Source organism: Myotis myotis, unplaced genomic scaffold (assembly GCF_014108235.1).
Source record: "Myotis myotis isolate mMyoMyo1 unplaced genomic scaffold, mMyoMyo1.p scaffold_m19_p_9, whole genome shotgun sequence".
In the NCBI taxonomy this organism is placed as follows: Eukaryota; Metazoa; Chordata; class Mammalia; order Chiroptera; family Vespertilionidae; genus Myotis; species Myotis myotis.
The window spans coordinates 9858368-9879852 of NW_023416401.1; the positions used below are offsets into that span (position 1 = coordinate 9858368).

General features: G+C 43.9%; 1 protein-coding gene and 1 long non-coding RNA gene across 6 annotated transcripts in view; one reads left to right on the forward strand and one right to left on the reverse strand.

Moving 5' to 3' along the window:
• SKA1 (spindle and kinetochore associated complex subunit 1) overlaps window positions 1-21485 on the reverse strand; it is a 23760-nt gene continuing 2275 nt past the window's right edge. The window contains exons 1-7 of one of the 3 annotated variants that reach the window (XM_036322337.1): window positions 8073-8254; window positions 7081-7179; window positions 5157-5281; window positions 4330-4427; window positions 3087-3224; window positions 1165-1334; window positions 1-326 (exon numbers count right to left, since the gene is read on the reverse strand). In XM_036322337.1, the coding sequence (XP_036178230.1) occupies window positions 178-326; window positions 1165-1334; window positions 3087-3224; window positions 4330-4427; window positions 5157-5281; window positions 7081-7168 (768 nt within the window). In that variant the 5' untranslated portion in view covers window positions 7169-7179; window positions 8073-8254 and the 3' untranslated portion in view covers window positions 1-177. Of the gene's footprint in view, window positions 327-1164; window positions 1335-3086; window positions 3225-4329; window positions 4428-5156; window positions 5282-7080; window positions 7180-7344; window positions 7472-8072; window positions 8255-21485 lie in introns of those variants that run through there. The other 2 variants (XM_036322339.1, XM_036322338.1) reach the window with 2 other exon arrangements.
• Window positions 14491-19208, forward strand: LOC118663052. Of its 3 annotated transcripts, none has more exons than XR_004969977.1 (5): window positions 14491-14680; window positions 16093-16309; window positions 17197-17501; window positions 17632-17964; window positions 18509-19208. It is a non-coding gene; the product is annotated as an uncharacterized LOC118663052 (long non-coding RNA). The 3 variants fall into 3 exon arrangements; XR_004969976.1 differs by having other exon boundaries at window positions 14491-14672; XR_004969978.1 differs by lacking the exon at window positions 16093-16309 and having other exon boundaries at window positions 14491-15337.

The following is a 21485-nucleotide window of genomic DNA, read 5'->3' on the forward strand; positions in this document are numbered from 1 at the left end:
TATTGTTGATAGTATTACAGATATCTCCCATTTTCCTATATGCTTTATTTTAAAGAAGTTTTATTTGTATAAGAAACAAGAAAAGATAAATTATATATTTTTTTAAATTACATATAAGGACACTATAGGAATAGCCTCTATACCCTACTGTTGGCTGGTTCAAAGGCTCAAAGGGCCTCAGGTTATAACGTATCGGGTGAGTCCTCCCCCTCGGACCTCTGACAGCCGCCGGCAGTGTCGTAAGATATTCAGTATAACATGAAACCTCTTGTCAACTTTCAAAGCTGTGAACTCCTTTATGTCAGCTTCCACTACAAAATAATGACCTGAAAATAAAGATATTAGTGCTAATTTTTATAAGGGCAACTTTCAAGATGAGTCTTTAATGCATTACATTGTGATTATGAATGGCATTAATCATGTTTATTATCATTACCCAACCAAAGTGAGAAACGGTATTCTTGCCAAAATAACAATTATTCTTTCAAGTGAAGTTGCATAATGTTTACTGTAGCATTTCAGTAACCTAGCCCTGCTTAGTATATCACTACCTATCTGTTGATATCTTTTGAACAATTCACTTTTCAAGAGCTAATTGGAGATAGTGGATAAGAGAATGAGACCCTCAGCAGCTCTATCACCTGACTGGCTGGCCTTGGGCAAGTAACTTGGGCTCTCTGCCTGGTCTGCAAAATGGAGTTAGTGGTCGCCCGTACCTCCTAAGGACGTGAGGAGGACTGAAGCTCCCTCAGTATACCATCTGGCACGCAGGAAGTGCTAGGTAAGCACGACCAACTGTTATGGTTACTATTCTCATTCTGTAAACACTGGTTATAGTTCCATAATAAACTCTAAAGCAGTGTTGCTCCGCCTCAGCACCACATTCCGGGTTACATCATTCTTTTTCGTGGGAGCTGTCCTGTGCGTTGGAGGGGACTTTAGCAGCATCCCTGGTCTCTATCCACCAAATGCCAACCCAGCCCCAGTTGTAGCAACCAAAGATGTCTCCAGAGATGGCCAAGTGTCCCGTGGTGGGAAAATCGCCCCCAGTGGAGAACAGCCTCTCTAAATTTAGAATGTTCTAGAATTAGTTCTGTTTCTCATGATTTATTTACACTCCAAACAGATGGCAGACATACATAGACGTATGCCCTGTCATTTTACCTTTGGTATCCTTTGTTTCTTCATCAATGAATCTGTGATAGAGATTTCTGGCCACAGAACTCATCGACTTTTTCGGCTGATGTAGGATCTTATATTTACTAACTACTGCCTTGTTGATTTCTTTAATAACATCATTAATTTGACAATAGGTTAAGCGGGATTTCATGTACCTGTAAATAAGTAGATGATTTATTTTTTTAAAGACTCATTATACAAAATATTTTCTTTGAAAAATGTTTATGATGATGTTATACTGTAACCTGATTTCTCTTATTCACCAAATAACCCCTAAAAAATTAATACTCTACCATGACCATTTAATTTCCTTCTTTTATCTCTTTATGAAAGCATTTTCTAAAAAACCGTCTACTCCACAGTTCTTCCCTGTAGTTCAGCCAATGAGCAACAACAATAACAATTTAAAAAACTGAACAGCTCAGAACTTCATGAGAACAAAGCTGTCGATAAAGGAAAAGACTGAGTGACCACTTCCAGCCTCCTTACTCATCCCAGAATTACCGAGCAGCCAGTATTTTTCAAGTGGCCAATAAGCACGTGAAAAGATGCTCAACATCATATGTCATTAGGAAACTGAAAATTAAAACGAGATACCACTGCACACCTATGGAATTGCTAAAACAGAAAAAAACTGACAAAACTGAGGCAGGTAAGGATGTGAAGCACTGGCGGCGCTCACTCGTTATGGTGGGAATGCACCTTGGCCCAGCCACTCTGGAAGCCGGTGGGCAGTTTCCGACAAAGCTAGACATCCTCCTCCCAGAGGGTCTAGCAACCTCACTCTTAGAAATAATGGTACAGTGAAACTTCTCTTAGGCAAGACTATTCTGTAATTCCTCATTTCCTTGAGCAAGAGGCCTAGGAGGAAAATACCTGGGATGCAGAGCATGATTATTTTACTTTCTTGAGAGCTGTCTATATCAGTTGTTTTTTTATAATAATAAAGAAACAACCAATTATGTATGTGAAATTAAATTAAATCTACAAGGAAATACTCTATCTTATCTGAGTGGTAGAATTACAGATGGTCATTTTCGACAACAAATATTTTCTAACCACATGTATTTTAAAATAATAATGAAAAATGTAATGATATAAAGCCAAGAAGCGAAGCGAAGCCCTGGAATTACGAGAGTTTAAAAACACGATTCCCGCCCTAACCGGTTTGGCTCAGTGGATAGAGCGTCGGCCTGCTGATTCAAGGGTCCCAGGTTCGATTCCGGTCAAGGGCATGTACCTTGGTTGTTGGCACATCCCCAGTGGGGAGTGTGCAGGAGGCAGCTGATCGATGTTTCTCTCTCATCGATGTTTCTAACTCTCTATCCCTCTCCCTTCCTCTCTGTAAAAAAATCCATATATTAAAAAAAAAACCAAAAAAAAAAACCATGATTCCCATAACTGGTTTCCCACTGCTGTCATCTGTAAAGTGCAAAGGAGACCTGCCTCTAGGCGAGGCATGCTGTGTTATTCGCCCCTGTTTTCTCCCAGTGACCCAGGCCCAGAATAGAGCCCAGACTCAAGTAAGTGTGGGGCATAAGTTAAGGGACAAATGGAAAAACAAACACACATTCTCCATTCTAACCTCAATTCTATACAACACACTTGCTTTAAAATCACAGCAAAACTGAGACTACGTCTAAAATGTACGGGGGTAAGTCTAAATCACAAAGTGGTCCTGGAGAGGACTCGGCAATCAACTGACCCTTCTCTCAATCTCTACGTGATTTTAAGCATTTTCAACAAAAGATTTCCTGCATTTTCATAGTCTACATCGGACTGTTTTAGAAAAGGTCAATATTTGAACACAGCGTATTATGATGAATATCATGAAGCCTTGTGATTTAAACAAGCATGTATGTTGATTATTAAACAGCTGAACGTTAGCATTTAGTTTAAATACTTACGCAGGGATGCCATTGAACTCCTCAGAAGTTATAAATGGCATTTCTTTAATATTCCTTTGTTCTTTAGAGGGCTTCTTTGTGACTCCAGGTTCCTCAACTTTGACAGGTTCTTCAGAGTCAAGATCTGATACGTTAACACTACAGAACAGAGATGCACAGCACACAGGCAATCGTCAGAATTGTACGCATACTAGGAAGAAATCAGCATCCAACACATGGTGCAGGTGACAGAATTTCAAAAACAAGAAGATGGGCAACAAAATAAAACCTGAAAGGAAGAATCAGGGCTGAAGAGGGATTCTGACCTCTTTATAACCTTCAACAACCACTTCCTTAAATGTGGTAGGAGCCAGGTGTTAGCTGCTCTGGGAAGAGGAGGTACAAACATATATTGGCAGTGAACAGAAATAGGACAATAGTTTGAGAGGGGACAGAGCTAAGTATTTTGTTCTTTTGGATGTTTTTAAGATGGGAAGCTCATTAAGGTTATTTCTACTCTAAGACAGTGGTTCTCAAGGGTCAGGGAGATTCTGCCCCTCAGAGGACATATGACAATGTCTGGAGACACTTTTCATGGTCACCCATCCCCTGTGGTGATGGGGAACTGAGGGTGTGGAGGGGAACTGAGGTGCTACCGATAACTAGTTGGTAGAGTAAGGGATGTAATTAAACATGCTATTCTCACAATAAAGAATGATCTGGCCTAAAATGACAAAATCTGCTCTAAAGGGAAAGAAATGAGAAAAAGCAGAGGGAGAGATCCCAGCGGAGACTCACCCTTGGGAAAGAGGGGCAACCTTTCCTTCAGATAGAGAAGGATAAGAAGACTGCTGAAGACAGGGGAAACATGACTTCTGGCGTAAGTGACCAAAAACAAAACAAAACAGACAGCCACTAGCAAAACTGCAAGTACACGAAAAGGCAAAAAGACTTGAGGGGTTCGTTATAATCTCCATATAAAAGCCTAATATGCAAATTGTCCCCACAGTAGTTCAACCAGGGGACCAGGAGTTCGATCACTTGCTATGATGTGCACTGACCACCAGGGAGCAGCATGGAATGAAGGAAGGCCCCAGCCGAGAGCTGGCAGCCGGGGAAGGGAGGCCTTGGCTGGCAGCTGGAAGGCCCGATCAGCCCTGATGCCAGCCAGGCCTAAGGAACCTACCCATGTACGATATTCGTGCACCGGGCCTCTAGTAGCTTTATAAATACAGATGGCAAGAATAATTATGAATACACTTACGAGTTCTGGGTCACTGTTACTTGAGGCAAATGGGGAGGAATGTTTTCTTTGAGATGCTCCACATCTTTATAATCTTCTTCAAGAGAAGCACAGAGTTCCTAAAATCCAAAAAATGCTCACGAATAAGTGTCTGTCCTGCCTGTGTGTGTATGAAGATGTTGTAAAGAGCATGAAAGACCATGGTACACAATCACAATAATTGTGAGTTTTCAGAACAGAGAAGGGGTGAAAAAGCACTGAATGCAAGCAATATTAAAAAAAGAGTCGTCCTGGTCGGTGTGGTTCAGTGGATAGAGCACTGGCCTGTGGACTGAAGAGTTCTAGGTTTGATTCTGGTCAAGGGCACATCTCTTCCCAGGGCAGGTACTCCTTCCATCTCAGCCTATCAGGACATCATTTGTTTAAATTAAACCTACCAAGAATTATTTAGGAAACCTTCCTTTTTAGTAACGTTCAATTCCATTCGTACCAGCATGAAAAAAGAAATACCTGTGAAGCTCTGGAGTGCTTTATACTGCAAAAATAAAATGCAAAAAAAAAAACCAAACTGTACCAGTAATAATTTACAAAGCTAAGGGCTTTATAAATATACTTACAGAACCCTTAAGAATTCCTGGTGATTAAGAAATTTGTACTTATTGCCTTTTTATTTTGTTGCTGTGCTAGAAAAACATTACCAAAGAACTTGTATGCATATATGCATAACCCATGGACACAGACAATAGGGTGGTGAAGGCCTGGGGTGGAAGTGGGGGGGTGGGGGGGAGAGGAGACATATGTAATACTTTAAACAATAAAGATTTTTAAAAAATAAGGAAAAGCATTACCTTGAGTGAATTGGTAGTTTGTTCTTGAAATTGAATTTCTAATTCCAATTTATTTAGAAGTTCATTTATTACTATGATCTCATCTCCTATTTTATTTAATATAGTCTTTGAGTTAGGTTCTTGACCTATTAATAAACAAAGATAAAACGGAAAATAAGGTGTACAGAAAAACGATAGTGCACATGTACCCAACCGAACTTTGGGAACTGAGCTTTACCTAGAGACACTTAGGGGTGCAGAAAGAGCTATGTTTCAGGCCCTGGGACCTGTCTCCATGGATAATCTTAAGACCTCATTTCTAAGTACTGGTATGGAAAAGAAGGAAGGGAGAGGTAAGTACAGTGTCCCCTGAGTCCTGTTTCTGGCAAGTTCCTCCACTATAAACAACTAGAGCCCTGGCTGATTTTGCTCATTGGCCCAAGAACTGAAGGTCACAGGTTCGATCCCCAACCCCAGTCAGGCTGGGAGGCGACAGGTGCATGTCTCTCTCTCCAGTCGATGTTTTGCTCTCTCTCCCCCCTCCTCCCACCCTTCCACTCTCTCTAAAAATCGATGAAAAGAATACCCTCGGGTGGGGATTAAAAAACACACAACTAGAAATGCTAGATAAAACAAACACCCTCTACATGCACAGCTGACTTTCATGAGAATAAGGTAAATGCTCACAAACCAGGCAATGTATGTGAGATGCTACTGCAGCAGCCCTAATCTGGGGGGAGGTGGGGGTGCAGAGGGAAGCTGGAGAAAGTCTGTCAGTCTCAGCAAGCAAATATATTTAGTTTTAATGGGGATCAAGCCAACGTTTTGGAACTTCAAAGCACAGGGTGTTGGAAGTGAGAATCCCAAATAAAGTCAGGACCCCTCTTCCTGGGATATGTCTTCAGTGAAAGTGTAAACTTACAAATTCTAATCACTGGCCAGGGAGATAAAAGCTTATGTTTTGGTCCAGCGCTCAGGTGTGTGTGGGAGGTTAGGGAGAGTTCGCTTCAGAATTTGTAGTAGAGGGTTGGGATTCATATTTACACCAGACACGTGATTAATGCCCCCTCAGTGGAGGAAGTAACATAAAAAGTCCCATGCTGGTGGCGGCCCAGCAGGCCAGACAGAAAGAAAGGCCTGAGTTTGTCAAGTGGCATGCTCTTTCTCCCAACCCCACCTCTCCAGCTTCACAGATTTGAGGATGGGAAAACCGGCGTCTCCTCCTCTCTAGAAATAAAAGAAGTAACAAAAGCAGGATTTTTTTTTTCTTATAATCAGATCTTTCCATCTTCACTTCTAACAACCAAACACACATAAATAAAAGCACAATTTGACGATATCTGTAAGTTATGGAGGTAGTAGAGTGAAATGGCTAGAGCTCTAGGCCTGAAGTCAGAGAATTCAGTGCCTACCTCAAGATTATTGTAAAGATAAGTGAGAAAAAGCATATTACATGAGCTGAGCATTGTGTCTGGAACCCAGTAAAGCACCCAGTAGAAGCTAACTCCTCCTCATCATCATCATCACGAGATGCACTATGTTATTCTACTTAACAGGGCAATGCTAATTGCATTGGACACTAGGTCCACAACAACTAAACCACATTAGTCAGTAAAGGCGAGTACTGATGTCTTTACTGAGATTAATTTCAGGGGATTGGATAGCTAGTTGGGTACACAGGTATTCCAAATAACTTTTAGTCACCTCAATTTTAAGGCCTCGTTTACTGATTTGCAGTAATGGTCATAGTTGAGTAAATTCCCTATTTTTGATAGTAGTGATCCAGTAAGTTACAGCAGCCGAGTGCTTTTAAATCACCATTTGAAGCTTGACATCACCATTGTAAGATACATCCACTTACTTCACCAGGCATACGATACCATTCCAAGGGGGACAGCAATCAAAATGCATTGTGTACAAAGTCAGTGGAATCTATTCTACTCACCACAGTTCCTTAATGACAGAGACTTTTTAATATTGCCAATCTTTTCATTAATATGAAAGCATATTTGGTCCAGATCCGAAGAGGCCATCCTTTACGCCTCTGAAGGGAATACAAACACAATGTCAAAAAACAAAAGCCAGACAAATTTCTGCTCACTTTCCAAATCCAAGAATGGCTCACATCCAGTAGGTCACATGCACTTGAAAATAAAGTACGGGATGTCAAGAACAATTTCTTTCAGTTCTAGGAAATTCAGTTTCTAACCAAAGTCCAGTACTGACTGGTCTGCGCCTCCTGTGGTCTAAGCATCCCGAACATGGTCCAGGAAATAAGCCTGCATCATCTCTTTAAGGCAGCGGTTCTCAACCTGTGGGTCAAACGACCCTTTCACAGGGGTCGCCTAAGACCATGGGAAAACACATATGTAATTATATATTGTTTTTTTGATTAATCACTATGCTTTAATTATGTTCAATTTGTAACAATGAAAATACATCCTGCATATCAGATATTTACATGACCATTCATAACAGTAGCAAAATTACAGTTATGAAGTAGCAACAAAAATAATTTTATGGTTGGGGGTCACACAACATGAGGAACTGTATCAAAGGGTCGCAGCATTAGAAGGTTGAGAACCACTGCTTTAAGGATTTAGGGGGACAAATACATATATAAAGACAACATTGCCGTTTTCTTTTAAAAAACGCAAAATAGACACGAATTTTACAAAATAACACAGCAAGTGCCAAGAAACGGTGCAGTAAACATATCTCCCACGCTGGGGGCGGGGGCTTTCCTGCGTGGGGGCCCCTAGGAAGCGGAGGGGCGGGGAGGAAGGGGCTCAGCTACGGCCACCCCGAGGTGGGTGAGGGCGTCTCAAGCACCCGCTCCAGGCACCCCAGCCGGCGGCGCAGGAAGGTCCAGCCCTGCTCCTCCGCCGCCGCCCCCGCCCGGCGCGATCCCGCACCCCACACCCGTCCCAGCAATGCCTTCTGCCTGCTTCCGACGTCAGGATCCCCACTTTCCCGCGGGTCCGGGAGCAAAGGGCCCACTCGGGGCCGAGCGGCGATCCACTCAATCTCTGATCTCAGCCAGAAGCCAGGGATCGCGAGACGCGACTCGGGGAGAGAAACAAATTGCCCGCCAGACCCGGAGCTGCGCAGGCGCACAACAGGCGCTCGCGGACCGCCCTGCACAGCTGGGACGTTGGGCGGGGCCACAGCTAGGGCGCAGGGCGGGGCCATAGCTAAGGCGTTGGGCGGGGCCACAGCTAGGGCGCAGGGCGGGGCCATAGCTAAGGCGTTGGGCGGGGCCACAGCTAGGGCGCAGGGCGGGGCGTGGTTGGCGGGGAGAAGGCGGGACTTTGTCGGCTTCGTTGCTAAAGGCTACCAGGACGTTTGCTCCTCCCACGCCACGCCGCCACGGGTGAACACAGCCAGTCAACTAAGCGTGGTCGCCATCCAGCCAGGAGCCAAGCACTCCGAGGATCCAATGGCGAGCTGAAACAGTAGGTCTCCAAATTAGAATCACCAGGGGCAGCTTTTGCAAATTTCCATGCCCAGGCTGTCCCCCATGTCAATGAAATCAAGACATTCTGGAAGTGGGGCCCAAGCCTTAATATATTTAAAACACCCCAGATAATTCCAGAAAGCAGCCAGGTTTGTGAGCTAAAGACCTGTCTTCGGGGGGTGTACAGTCTCAGTAAGGGCAAATGCAAATTTACAATAAGAAAACGTTTAATTCTCCCTGTTGACAGAAGGGGAAAATGATGGCTTCTATCTGCTTTTCACCGGTCACTCACATCTACAAAAGAGACTGGAAAAGTCATTTTAAAAAATTAATTTGGACAGTTAACGGCATCCTTAACAATATAGGGGGTCCGTTTGTAAGGGAAAATGAGAGTAGATTCGGGGTAGGAAATAGCAGCCTTGGCCATTTCTACTTATTACTTTTTTTTTAATGCTCACCCAAGTATATTTTTTCCATTGATTTCTAGAGAGTGAAAGGGAAGGGGGAGAGAGAGAGAAGCATTGATTTGAGAGAGACACATCAATTGGTTGCCTCCTGCATGCACTCCTGTTGAACCTGCAACCCAGGTACATGCTCTCCATAGGGAATTGCACCCGTGACCCTGCGGTGCTCGGGCTGGTGCTCTAACCATTGGATCACCGACCAAGGCTCTACTTTCTATCTTTCTATTTTTTAAAAATCTTTTGTTATGAAAATCAAACAGTAGAAAGAGTATAATGAACCGTCCATGCCTAACCCATCACCCGGTTTCAGCGATTTAATTATTGCAAATCTTGCTTCATCTATACTTTCTTTTCTCCCATTCCTTGCCTACTGGAATATTTTGAAGCAAATCTCAAGCACTGTATCTTTTTATCCAAAAATGTTTCCATAATTATCTCCTAAAATAGACACTTTAAAATTACCATTTAGTATTTTTACAGGTAAATATTTTAGCAGTTATTCCTGAATAACAAATATCCAGTCAATGTTCAATTTCCCATGATTGTATTAAAAGTGTTTCTTTTTAAAACTGTTGGGTTTTTTGAATTTGAATCCAAACAAGATTTAAACTTTGTTATTTGGTTGATACATTTTTTAAATCTCTTACTCTCCTCACACGTACTTATTTAAAACTAAATTCCTTTCACGGGAACAAAGCCTTTTATTGTGGGACTTATAAACAGGAAGAAGAAAGTATCAAGGCACTAAGTACAATGTCACCCTAATAAACTCAAGAAAAAAAATATGTGAGGCAAAAACTGATACAAATGAAAGAAAAATGGACAAGTCCAATATAACAGTTTGAGACTATAACCAAACCAAAGATGTACCTAGAACACTGTATATTAGTTGTCTTCTTCAAACTTGATAAAACAGATATTTACTTTATGGACATGCCAGTTGGAAGGCTCCCTAGCCGCCTGGGCACTAGATGGCAGGGCAGCGCCGTTCTTGAGAGCACCAGCAAAACACACTGCAAACTCAGGGATACGTGGCCAAGGTAGGAAGGAAGTCCACCTGCTCTAAAGGTTGTCAAGCAAAATTTCACTATCTTCTTTGTTAGCACTTGCATTTTATTACTACTAAAGGAGAACATACTTTAAATTGAAACTTTGAACAACACAGAAAAGTCACAAAGAATAAAATGGAAACTCTCATTACTCCACCTGTCTATAAATAAACATAGGGTCCAGGTCCTGCTTCTGAGAATAAAAATGGCTCAGTGCGGACCATCCCCAGCATTCGCTGTAAACAGCCCCTGCTCGGGGTTTCCTCCCCTCACGGAGTGTCACCCAAAGCTAACCTTAACCCCCACTCAATCCAACCGTAACCCACAACCCTCCCCCTTTCAACATGGATAATGGCTGTTTTTTGCAATTTGTTGCACAATGGTTGAAATGATAAGTTGACCATTCACAGCGCCCACTATGAATACCAAATCTGTGACAAATGAAGCAGCAGGTACTACCAATGTACGGTAGGCAAAACTGATAAGCCCTGCCATTTTAAAATATAGGTAAACCACTGACACCTGAAGAGACATCACAGAGAAATTGGACTGTGGTTAAAGAAACAGAACGTGTCACCTTTGGTGGTCAGACATAGAATGCTTACTTATTTGGGGTTAAATTGTAAATGTATATTTTTTAAAATTAAAATACAGTAAAATTGACTTTTTACAGGTTTAACAAATGTATTGATTGTGTAAATGCCATCATCAGTTAGGACCCAGACGAGTTCCAGCATCTCAAGACAACTCCTTTGTCCCTTTACCATCACACCCTAAAGCCTAGTGATGTTGAGTATCTTTTCATGAACTGACTGGAAAGTCTGTTCAAATCTATTCAAATCGATTGCCTATTTTTAAGATTGGGTTGTTTTGGTTTCTTACTGTTGAGTTTTGAGAGTTCTATATATAGTGTAGTAGGTGGGTGTCCTTTGTTGGACCTGTGCTTTTCAGATACAGGGTGGGTAGAAATAGGTTTATAGTTGTTCATATGGAACACAACATGCAGGTTGTGATGATAACAATAGCTTTATTAAGTCAAAAGAATGTCATAATGCAACTATAAACCTACTTTTGCCCACCCCTGGATATTCTCCCAGCCTTTATCTTATCTTTTCATTCTCTGAGCAGTGTCAGTCATAGAGCAAAAGTTTTTAATTTTAATGAAATCTAGTTTATCAATTTTTTCTTTAATGTATCATACTTCTGATGTGATGTCTAAAACTCTGCTTGCCACCAAGTCAGGACGATTTTCTTTTATGCTTCTCCTGTTTCCTTATAAAAGTTTTATAATTTCATCTTTTACATTTAGATGTATGGTCCATTTTCAGAAACTGTTTGTGTATGTTGTGAGGTTTGGGTTGAGGTTCATTTTTGTTTTTTTGTTTGTGGATGTCCAACTGTCCCAACATTATTTGTTGAACAATACTGTCTTTTCTGCTTTGAATTGCCTTTGTTGTCTTTGCAAAAAATCAATTGGTCATATGTGAATGAGTCTATTTCTGGACTTTCTATTCTTTTACATTAATGGATATATCTATCCCTTTACAAATACTATACTGTCTTGCTTACTGTAGTTTTATGCTCTAGCATAAACCTTATTCTTCAGATATGTTTCTTTTTAAAATTGATTTCAGAGAGAGGAAAGGAGAGGGAGAAAGAGATAGAAACATCAATGATGAGAGAGAATCATTCAGCTGCCTCCTGCAAGCCCCCTATTGAGGATCGAGCCCACAACCTGGGCATGTGCCCTGACCTGGAATTGAACCATGACCTCCTGGTTCATGGGTCAATACTCAACCATTGAGCAACACCAGCTTGGCAAGCCTTATTTTTTAAGCTATAGATTGTACACTTGAATCTTAGAAACTTTTAATTTTAGATACTAGTAATAGAATCTTTCAATCACCTTGAAAACACAAAATGGTTATCTAATCCCTGCTCTTCTGGAGGCCTGTAGCCTATAAAATTTATATAATTCTCATGTGGCTTAGTCACTTCCCAATTCTAACTCCCATGGGACCCAGTCCTCTGGTACATGCCTTCTGACTCCTCCCATCCCAGCATTGCCCTACCTCATTCAACCCACATCTAGGCATGTGTAAGAGCTCCTGAGCCCTGAATCTCACACCAACTTCTGGTGCTGACTTGCAGACTATAACAATGTAAGTTAATAGCTTTAGTACTCGACATGATAGAAAGATTCTTAGATTTTAAAACAAACAAACAGACAAACCACAGTTCAACTATACACAGTTTCAGACACACCCAAAGGAAATGGGCCCCAATATATAAAAAGATAAAGAACAGGCTACGTATGGACCACATTATCTTCTCAGTCTCAACTCCCACTTAAATCTAACCCCTTCAAGCCCAGAAATTGTCTTGGACTTTGATTTCAAAGATGATATAGATATATTTATTTATTTTTTAGATGAAAGTCATTTTATTTATTTTTTATTCTCTAAAGTTCTACATATGTCTCCTTTTTCCCCCAAATGGCCCCCCTCCCAGCCATTCCCACCCTGGGCAAGCCCCCACTGCCCCAATGTCTGTGTCCATTGGTTACGCTAATATGCATGCATACAAGTCCTTTGGTTGCTCTCTAACTCCCCCTCCCCTACCATTTGCCTCTGGATCTATTCTTGTTCATCAAATTATGTTGATCATTATATCCCACAAATGAGTGAGATCATGTGATATTTATCTTTCTCTGACTTATTTCACTTAGCATAATGCTCTCCAGCTCCATCCATGCTGTTGCAAATGGTAAGAATTCCTTTTTTACAGCAGCATAGTATTCCATTATGTAGATGTATCACAGTTTTCTAATCCACTCATCTGCTGATGGGCACTTAGGCTGTTTCCAAATCTTAGCTATTGTAAATTGTGCTGCTATGAACATAGGGATGCATATATCCTTTCTGATTGGTGTTTCTGTTTTCTTAGGATATATTCCTAGAAGTGGGATTACTGGATCAAATGGGAGTTCCATTTTTAACTTTTTGAGGAAACGCCATACTGTTGTCCACAGTGGCTGCACCAGTCTGCATTCCCACCAGCAGTACAGGAGGATTCCTTTTTCTCCGCATCCTCGCCAGTACTTGTCGTTTGTTGATGATAGCCATTCTGACAGGTGTGAGATGGTATCTCATTGTCGTTTTGATTTGCAGATATAGATATATTTAGAAATAGACATCTTCAGACTTCCAGGGACAAAACTAGAAATGCTGAACCCCCTTTTATCTTCCCTCCTACTCTTAGGGAACAGGCAGACATCCTCCCCTTAAAGACTAATCTCCCCACTTTGTCCAGGACTTTGCTCATTAAATTCTGCCCTTTGTTCACTGTGTGATTAACTTCTTCTCCCCCAGGCTTTTAAAAAATAAACCTTCCAGCTCTGACCAGCCCATTGATAAGTAATTTAATACAATTAAACATCTCTGACTTTAATCCATTTGCTTCTAGCACTGTTTCCAGTGAACATTTTTTTGGGTGTCTGCTTTTGGTTCTCCATAAAGCCTCTTGGTGAATTTCTTAGCAACACTGCCTGCAGCTGGGTGAATATGTCCCTCAGTGGGGTCAGGATGGTGCAGTACAGTATCCACTGCATCTGTACCTTTCATCGACAAACTACTTATCCTCCACAATGAAGTGTCTGGATTGTCTGATCCACTATCTGTTGTGCTCTTTAAGTTTTGCCCAGCTCCTGGTCCTGCACGTCCACCTGACTGAGCAGGACTCACGGCTTCTGTGACAAAAGTGTATTCATGGTTCCCTAGCATGACATCCTAGTCCACCGTTGTCCTGGCTCCTGCCTAGCTCACCAGCCTCAGCAACCAGCCCCTTTTACCTGGCAGTTAACCCCTCAGCAGCATAGCTGTTAGTGGTGGCTGCCACTTCTGTGTGCCTGCCAGCCCTCCCGCCGGTACATCGTGCTGCTCACGATGTTGTTCTGTCTAGATTCCTTCAGCTCACAAGCCCTTTTTGGCCTCTCTGAATAATTCCAAATCATCATTCAAAATTTAGCTCAATGATTCTCTCTGCAGGCAACTTCCCTTGATCCCTTTTGACTGGGTCAGATTTGTGTGAAATTTGTATTCCTCTGTCATTTAACGGTACTTTTTAAAATTACTGAAATTGTTTGATTTTATGTCATGTCTCCAACTACATCGTGAGTTTCCCATGGGAAAGGAGGCGGTATTCACCAAAATCAATTTTCTGAGTCTCCACCTTTCTATCCAAACCCGAGAGTAGCGAACAACGGAGACTGGGGGCGTGACCAAAAGTTAGGTGAGGACTGCGCAGACTCAGCAATTCAACCCCAATAGGCGTCCTCGGTTCCCATGGCGACAAAGTCCACTTCCTGTTCTTTTACCTGAAGATATCCGGCCGTTTGAGACTGTGTAGCTGCAGGAGGTGAAGGGCCCCATTCCCAGCGTGGTGATCCTGGTAAAACGCGGGAATTGGGAATGTGCAAGACTCCGCGATTTCTCCAGATGTTCCCGCCCCCAGGCCCAGCCCAACTGAGCCACAGTCAAGGCTCCAGTTAAGAGTGGAGTGTGCTCCGGTACGTCTGTAAGTAGGTTTGGCAGATGACTTCCCCACCTACCCTACCTCTGAGAAATAGCGTCCATGAGTTGGCTTTAATGTATAAATTGTGTCCCTGGAAAATCAGAATTGGGTCTTGAAGACACCAAGAGGGCCATGGGGTGTGCATGTCCCAGAGAGACACAAGGCTGGGGAGCAGGAGATCTGGGCTCTGAGCTGGCCATGAACCTGCGTGAGACGCGGAACCAGCACTGCATCTCTTGGAGCGCAGTCTGGACGGTGATGGAGAAGTGGGCGTCATGCCCATGTCTCAGCCTTTTCCCAGGCTTCCATGACTGCTTTATGCGATCAGCTCAAACCTGAGAGCTGCTTGGCTGAACTGGCACTGAAGACCTGGACATCGGAGGAAGGATGGCTGACTGGAAAGACTGTTGTTATGAAGGAGACCAAGGGAATGCTGCTTGCCATAGAATATTGACAGGCTCTGCATAGCAGCATTCCCTATATTCCTTCCCAGGACAAGTAGAAGAGACCATGTTTCCATGTCCTCCCACCAGGACCCGCCTACATCGTCTCCACTGCCGGACTGAGTGATGTATCTGTACCCAATTAGCAAAGTGCCTGTTGGATCTCAGCATGTGGTCAGAAATATGCATACCAGTGGCTGTTTTGCTCCGCAATTGGGTAAAGCTCTTCATATCTGCAATTCCTAACTGTGTTGTTTTACACAAACCATGCAAGTTTTAACATGCCACTGATAAATAGTACAATCAATAACATGGTCCAACAAAGGGTACTAAACACCCTAAGAAAGGGAGTCTGGCAGGGCTCAGTGGTTGAGCATCAACCTATGAACCGGGAGGTCATGGTTTGATTCCCAGTCAGGGCACATGCCCTGGTTGTGGGCTCAGTCCCCAGTGAGGGGTGTGCAGGAGACAGCCGATCAATGATTCTCTCTCATCATTGATATTTCTATTTCTCTCCTTCTCCCTTCCTCTCTGAAATCAATAAAAGTATATTTTAAAAAAGAAGGGTCTGGCGCAAAGATTCTTCCTGAGATTGAGGAAGCTGCTTGTACAGTGCTGTCTGGGTAGCTTAGGTGGTTGGAGCATCGTCTTGATATGCCAAGGTTGCAGGTTTAATCCCTAGTCAGGGCACATACCAGAAATAACCAATGAATGCATGTATAAGTGGAACAAAAAATCAATGTTTCTTTCTCTCCCTTCCTCTCTCTTGAACCAATTTTTAAAAATCAGTTACCTTATTAAGGAAGAGTGGTAAGTGATCTTGAAATACTGTAGTGGTAGAAAAAAAATCAGGGACTTCCCTCTTCTCACATTTTTATTAAAGGAAAACATTCAAATGAAAATAATAACCCTTATATTTGCCATGTTCTCTCTAGCATTATAAATGATTTTTCAAAAAATCCTTTATTTAAGAGCTAGGTGACACCTATTCCTGATGGGGCACAGATTCCGGCCTCTCAATGAGGCAGGGTTTCCTCAGCCTCCTGCTCCCTGTTGTGTCACCATCCGCTGATGCCCTTCGTGACTTCTGTGAGGTCACCCCTTCCCATCTGGGGACACTGCTCCTTCCACCTGTCCCTGGACCTGAGCCAGCTGTGTGATCAGCCTCTTCCCACCTGGGGGCAAAGGGGTGAGTCCTTGAGGGGGATGTCGGTGGTTTGGTTCTAGGCTCCTTATGCCACTATCTTACGACTTTTTAAAATAAGATTTGCCAAAGGGAGCACAGGGTGCTGGGTGGTGAGCCACCCTCCTATCCCCCACAAGAAAAACTGGACTTCAGAAGTTTCTTACAGGGCCTGGAGGAAGTACACTGCATTCCTCCAGGGGCCACAGCGGGAGGTCCAGGAAGAGTGCCGAGAGGCAGGACCTGGGCTACCTGTCTTTATTAGGGACCCTGAGTGGAGTGCTTTGGGGTTACCTGGCTAGGGCTGGGTTGGTCAATTCGAAAGAGCGGGGTTTTGGTAAGCCCCACTGAGGTCTTATCTAAGGGGTGCATAAGACATACAGGCACTGGGAGGCAGGGGAGAGTGTTATTACCAGGGCTGTTGGTGAGGTCATGTCAGGAATTTACATTTGCTTGTGACTGTGGCTACTATCTTGGGCATACACCTGAATGAGAGGGCCAGTGTCAGTTTTAAGGTCCCTACAAGCCACTTGGCCAAAAAAAAAAGGGATGTGGCGGCAGCAAGTCCATGGTGTAGCTTAGCTAAACTCTCCATAGGCTGACCTGGTGTTGTAGTAAAATATAGAAATGTTTAAAAATGTCTAAAAAATGTTTAAAAGGTTTTAAAATGTTTGAGTTAACTTTCCTGAAAACTTAAAGTGTGATATTAAGGACACATTCCCCACTGCTCGGAAGCATGTGTACCTCATAGATAAGGATTTGAACTTCAGTAAATAACTCAGAGTGACTTGTCAGGATAACCATTTGAGTGAGTGATGGACTCTTCCTAGATGGTCACATGTAGGCCCTCGCCCTGTTTGAGATTAACGTGTGCCTACGTAATTCATTGATAGCCACCTGAACTACTACTGCGCAACAGGCTTTAAAAATGGGTCCTGACCAGCCAACGGTGCTCGCCTGTCAAAACAGCCACAAAGGCACGTCCTTTTCTCAGTCCAGCAAGCGACGCTGTTCCACGCTCCTCTCTCTGCCAGACGACAGAAGAACGGCTAGTACCTCTCCATCGAGACATGACCGAGGTCTCCGGTGAGGAACACCAGCCCCCTGCATCGGACCGGACCAGCCCAGCTGCCAGACCCCAGAGGACAGCACCACCGGGATCCCCTTTAAACCTGTACCTGCAGCATCAGGAACTTGTGTGAGTAATAAAGTGCTGTGTGATTTGCAACAGCATATGTTTCATGTGGTGTAATTCCTCCGGCAGTTAACTGAATTATTTTGCGTATGCTTAATATTAAAATTAAAGCTTCTGGTCTTTTCGTTCCTAGACCTGCCCTTGGTCCTGCTTGCGTAGAGCAGCCTCTTTGCTAGCAACTACTTGAATGTCTCACACCTGCACGGTTAAAGTTTATCTCAAGGGATGCCTTAGAGATAAACACTCCAGATCCTTTCCTGGGATCTACTTGGGACACCTGGGTTTCGCTGTGAAGGTGAAGAGCAGCCGGTGGCCGGCTGCAGATCCCGGCCCAGGAAGGTGCGCAGCCCCCACCGGGAAACGGGGTTTTCCGCTGAGCGCCATACTGGCTATGGACAGCGCCTGCAGGGGTCTCCCTGGGACAGCCAAGTCTCCTGTCGCTGAGCCGAGGCACCTCCTGCTCCAGGTGAGGGCTGACCGCCCAGGGTAGTGGGATTTCTGTTTGGAAACCCATCCTCCGGGAAGCAGGTTCAGAAGCTGGACACATCTCCATGGGGCCGAGGGACCCCACGCCAGACGCGACTTTTGAGGGGATGCCGAGCTCTTGGAGTGCCCCCGATCTCCGGTTGGAGCTCCTCCTACCAATGCCATAGCGGAGGCAGCAGACCTCAGCGGAGGGGGCCAGAAGGGGGGGTAGGGCTACGGCTGCCCTGGGAGGCGGCTGGGGGCTAAGGGCACTGTGGCGCCACCCTGACTCCGGCCACCTCTGGCCTGCTCCAAGGGAGGTAGTCCTGCCTGCCCATCCTTATGTAAGCCGGTACAATAAATAGCGAAATAAGAAAAATCTTCCAGACATGCTAAGAAAGCCCCACTGTGCCCCTAAAACCAAGTAAGATCTAACCAGGCCTGTATACCTATTGTAAGATTCAATTAGCTGTATAAAATGGAGTTGTATTTAGACCTCGCCTTTTCCAAGAGGAAAAAGATACTCGACTTGGTTTGCCTTCCAGGCAGAACCTGGAAAATATCCAGCGAGGGTGGCCTGGACGGAGGAGGAGAGAATCTGGCAGACTTCACTTCTCAGTGCCACCAGGAAGTAGCTGGTTTCAGCATCTTCCGTCTCCATAACGACGATGCCAACTTCCTGCCAGACACCAGGAGGTAAACACACTGCCAAGGACCTTCCTAGGGAGTGGTTGGCCCATGGCAACCACAAGGCTGCACCTTAAAAGCAGTCCTCGCTGGCCGCTGCTATTTGTGGGATACTGCCTATGCGATAAGGGCTGTGGGTTACCAGAGGCCCCGAAAATGTGAAGACAACTTTCTGGCTTTGTGAGGCAAGAGTTGGTGTACCGCTTCACTCCTTATTTGGCCACCTTGTAACAGTAACAGTTGAGAGGGTGGAAGGAAGAGGCAGGAGAAAGGGGAAAGGAGGAGAAAGGGTAACATCTCATGTTTGTGGATTGGAAAACAATACTTTTACAATGGCAGTATTCCCCAAAATTGATCTACAGATTCAACACAACTCCTATCAACGTTTCAAATGAATGCTCTCCAAATTAGACAAGTTTATCATAAAATTTGTATGGAAATTTAAGAAACTGAGAGTAGCCAAAGCAATATTTTAAAAGAATAACACAGCCAAGCCGGTGTGGCTCAGTGGTTGAGTGTTGACCTATGAACCAGGAGGTCATGGTTCCATTCCCCATCAGGGCACATGACTGGCTTATGGGCTTGATCCCCAGTAGTGGGCATGCAAGAGGCAGCTGATCAAGATTCTCTCATCATTACGTTTCTATCTAGCTCTCCCTCTCCCTTCCTCTCTGAAATCAATAAAAATAAAAAAAGCCCAGCTGGCGTGGCTCAGTGGTTGAGCATCGACCTAAGAACCAGGAGGCCATGGTTCCATTCCCCATCAGGGCACATGCCTGGGTTGCGGGCTCGATCTCCAGTGTGGGGCAGCCGATCAATGATTCTCTCTCATCATTGATGTTCCTATCTCTCTCCCTCTTCCTTCCTCTCTGAAATAAATAAAATAAATAAAAATTAAAAAAGAATAACACAGCCTGACTAGTGTGGTTCAATTAGTTGAGGGTCCTCCCATGAACCAGGAGGTCATAGTTTCATTCCCGGTCAGGGGACAAGCCTGGGTTTCTGACTTGATTCCCAGTAGGGGGCATGCAGGAGGCAGCCAAAGGACGATGTTTCTCTTCGATGTTTCTATTCCTCTCCCTTCCTCTCTATAAAATCAATTAAAATATTTTTAAAAAGTAAAGTGAATATAGCCTTTACAAAATCAAAACAAACAAAAAATGGGGTAAAAATAATGGTTGTTAAAACTGCAGGCACATTATCACAAATTTAGGCAGTTGCTCTAAAATACTAATATTGACCATATTGCTCACCACAATACACACACACACACCAAATAAAATCAAATCTCACTTAAAATATTTAATGAAGCAATAAAATTTATGAATTTTATTAAATCTCAACTCTTGAAAAGACATCCATCATGTTAATATGTCATGCAATGAGAAGCATGAAACACTATTGCATATCACAGAGCAAGAATTGTCTCGGAGGAAACCAAGATGGCGGCATAGGTAAACACCGGAGTTTGCTGCCTCGAACAACCACTTCAAAAATACAACTAAAAGACAGAACGGACATCATCCAGAACCACAGGAAGGCTGGCTGAGTGGAAATTCTACAACTAGAAGGAAAGAGAAAAGCATACCGAGACTCAGAGGAGGCGCAGTGTGGTAGTAAAATACTAAGGTGCGGGGGTGCATGCGGAGCGGGCTGGTGGCTGAGGGCGCGGTTGTCGTTTTCAATCGGGAGTATCAGGCTCTGAGCTACAGTTCCGGGCGAGTCTCTGGGGACCCAGACTCATACGGGAGAAGCGGGACTGTCTGGCATGGGTCGGAACTCGAGGGCAGCTTTCTCTCCGAGGGGCTTGCAGCGATTACCAGGATACTGAGAAGCAGAGCCTCTGAGGGCAAGACTGAGAGCAGCCATAACTGCTAGCCCCGCCCTATTGATCCCGTGGGACCCGCCCCGCCCAAGCCCTGCAGGGAGACTTTTGCTGGATAGCCTCAGGCAAAGGCAACATTAGCACCTCCCTAGAGATCCAGGAGCCAGGAAGCCCAGAGGTCAGAGTGGGACCATCCAGTTTGCAGCTCTGTGGAACCGTAAAAGACACACTCAGGGGGAAGACTCAGTGAGCACCAAAGCCCCAGAGGGGTGTCTCCAGCACAGAAGTTCTTCCACTGCAGACACAGCTGATTCTCACAGCCAATTGGCCTGGAGGTCAATTCCTCCCAGTGATAACTACAACAATCAAGGCTTAACTACAACAAGACTGTGCACAAAGCCCACAAGGGGGTACACCAAGAGTGTCCACCTCAGGTAATTGGGGAGGCTGAACCACTGGGTCCTAGAGGACACTCAGCACAGAAAACCACTTTATCAACACAGGGAAGCATAAGAAATGCAGAGACAAAGAAAAAGGGCACAAATAACAGAAATGGAGGAAAGCAAACTACTGGATATAGAGTTTAAAACCATACTTTTAAGGTTTTTCAAGAATTTTCTAAAAACTGCCGATAATGAGACCTACAAGAAATCTAATGAGACCCTCGATGTTGTGATAAAGGACCAACTAGAAATTAAGCATACACTGACTGAAATAAAGAATATTATACAGACTCCCAACAGCAGACTAGAGGATCTCAAGAATCAAGTCAACGATTTGAAATACGAAGAAGCAAAAAACACCCAACCGGAAAAGCAAAATGAAAAAGAATCCAAAAATATGAAGATAGTTTAAGGAGCCTCTGGGACAGCTTCAAGCGTACCAACATCCGAATTATAGGGGTGCCAGAAGAAGAGAGAGAGCAAGATATTGAAAACCTATTTGAAGAAATAATGACAGAAAACTTCCCCTTCCTGGTGAAAGAAATAGACTTACAAGTCCAGGAAGCA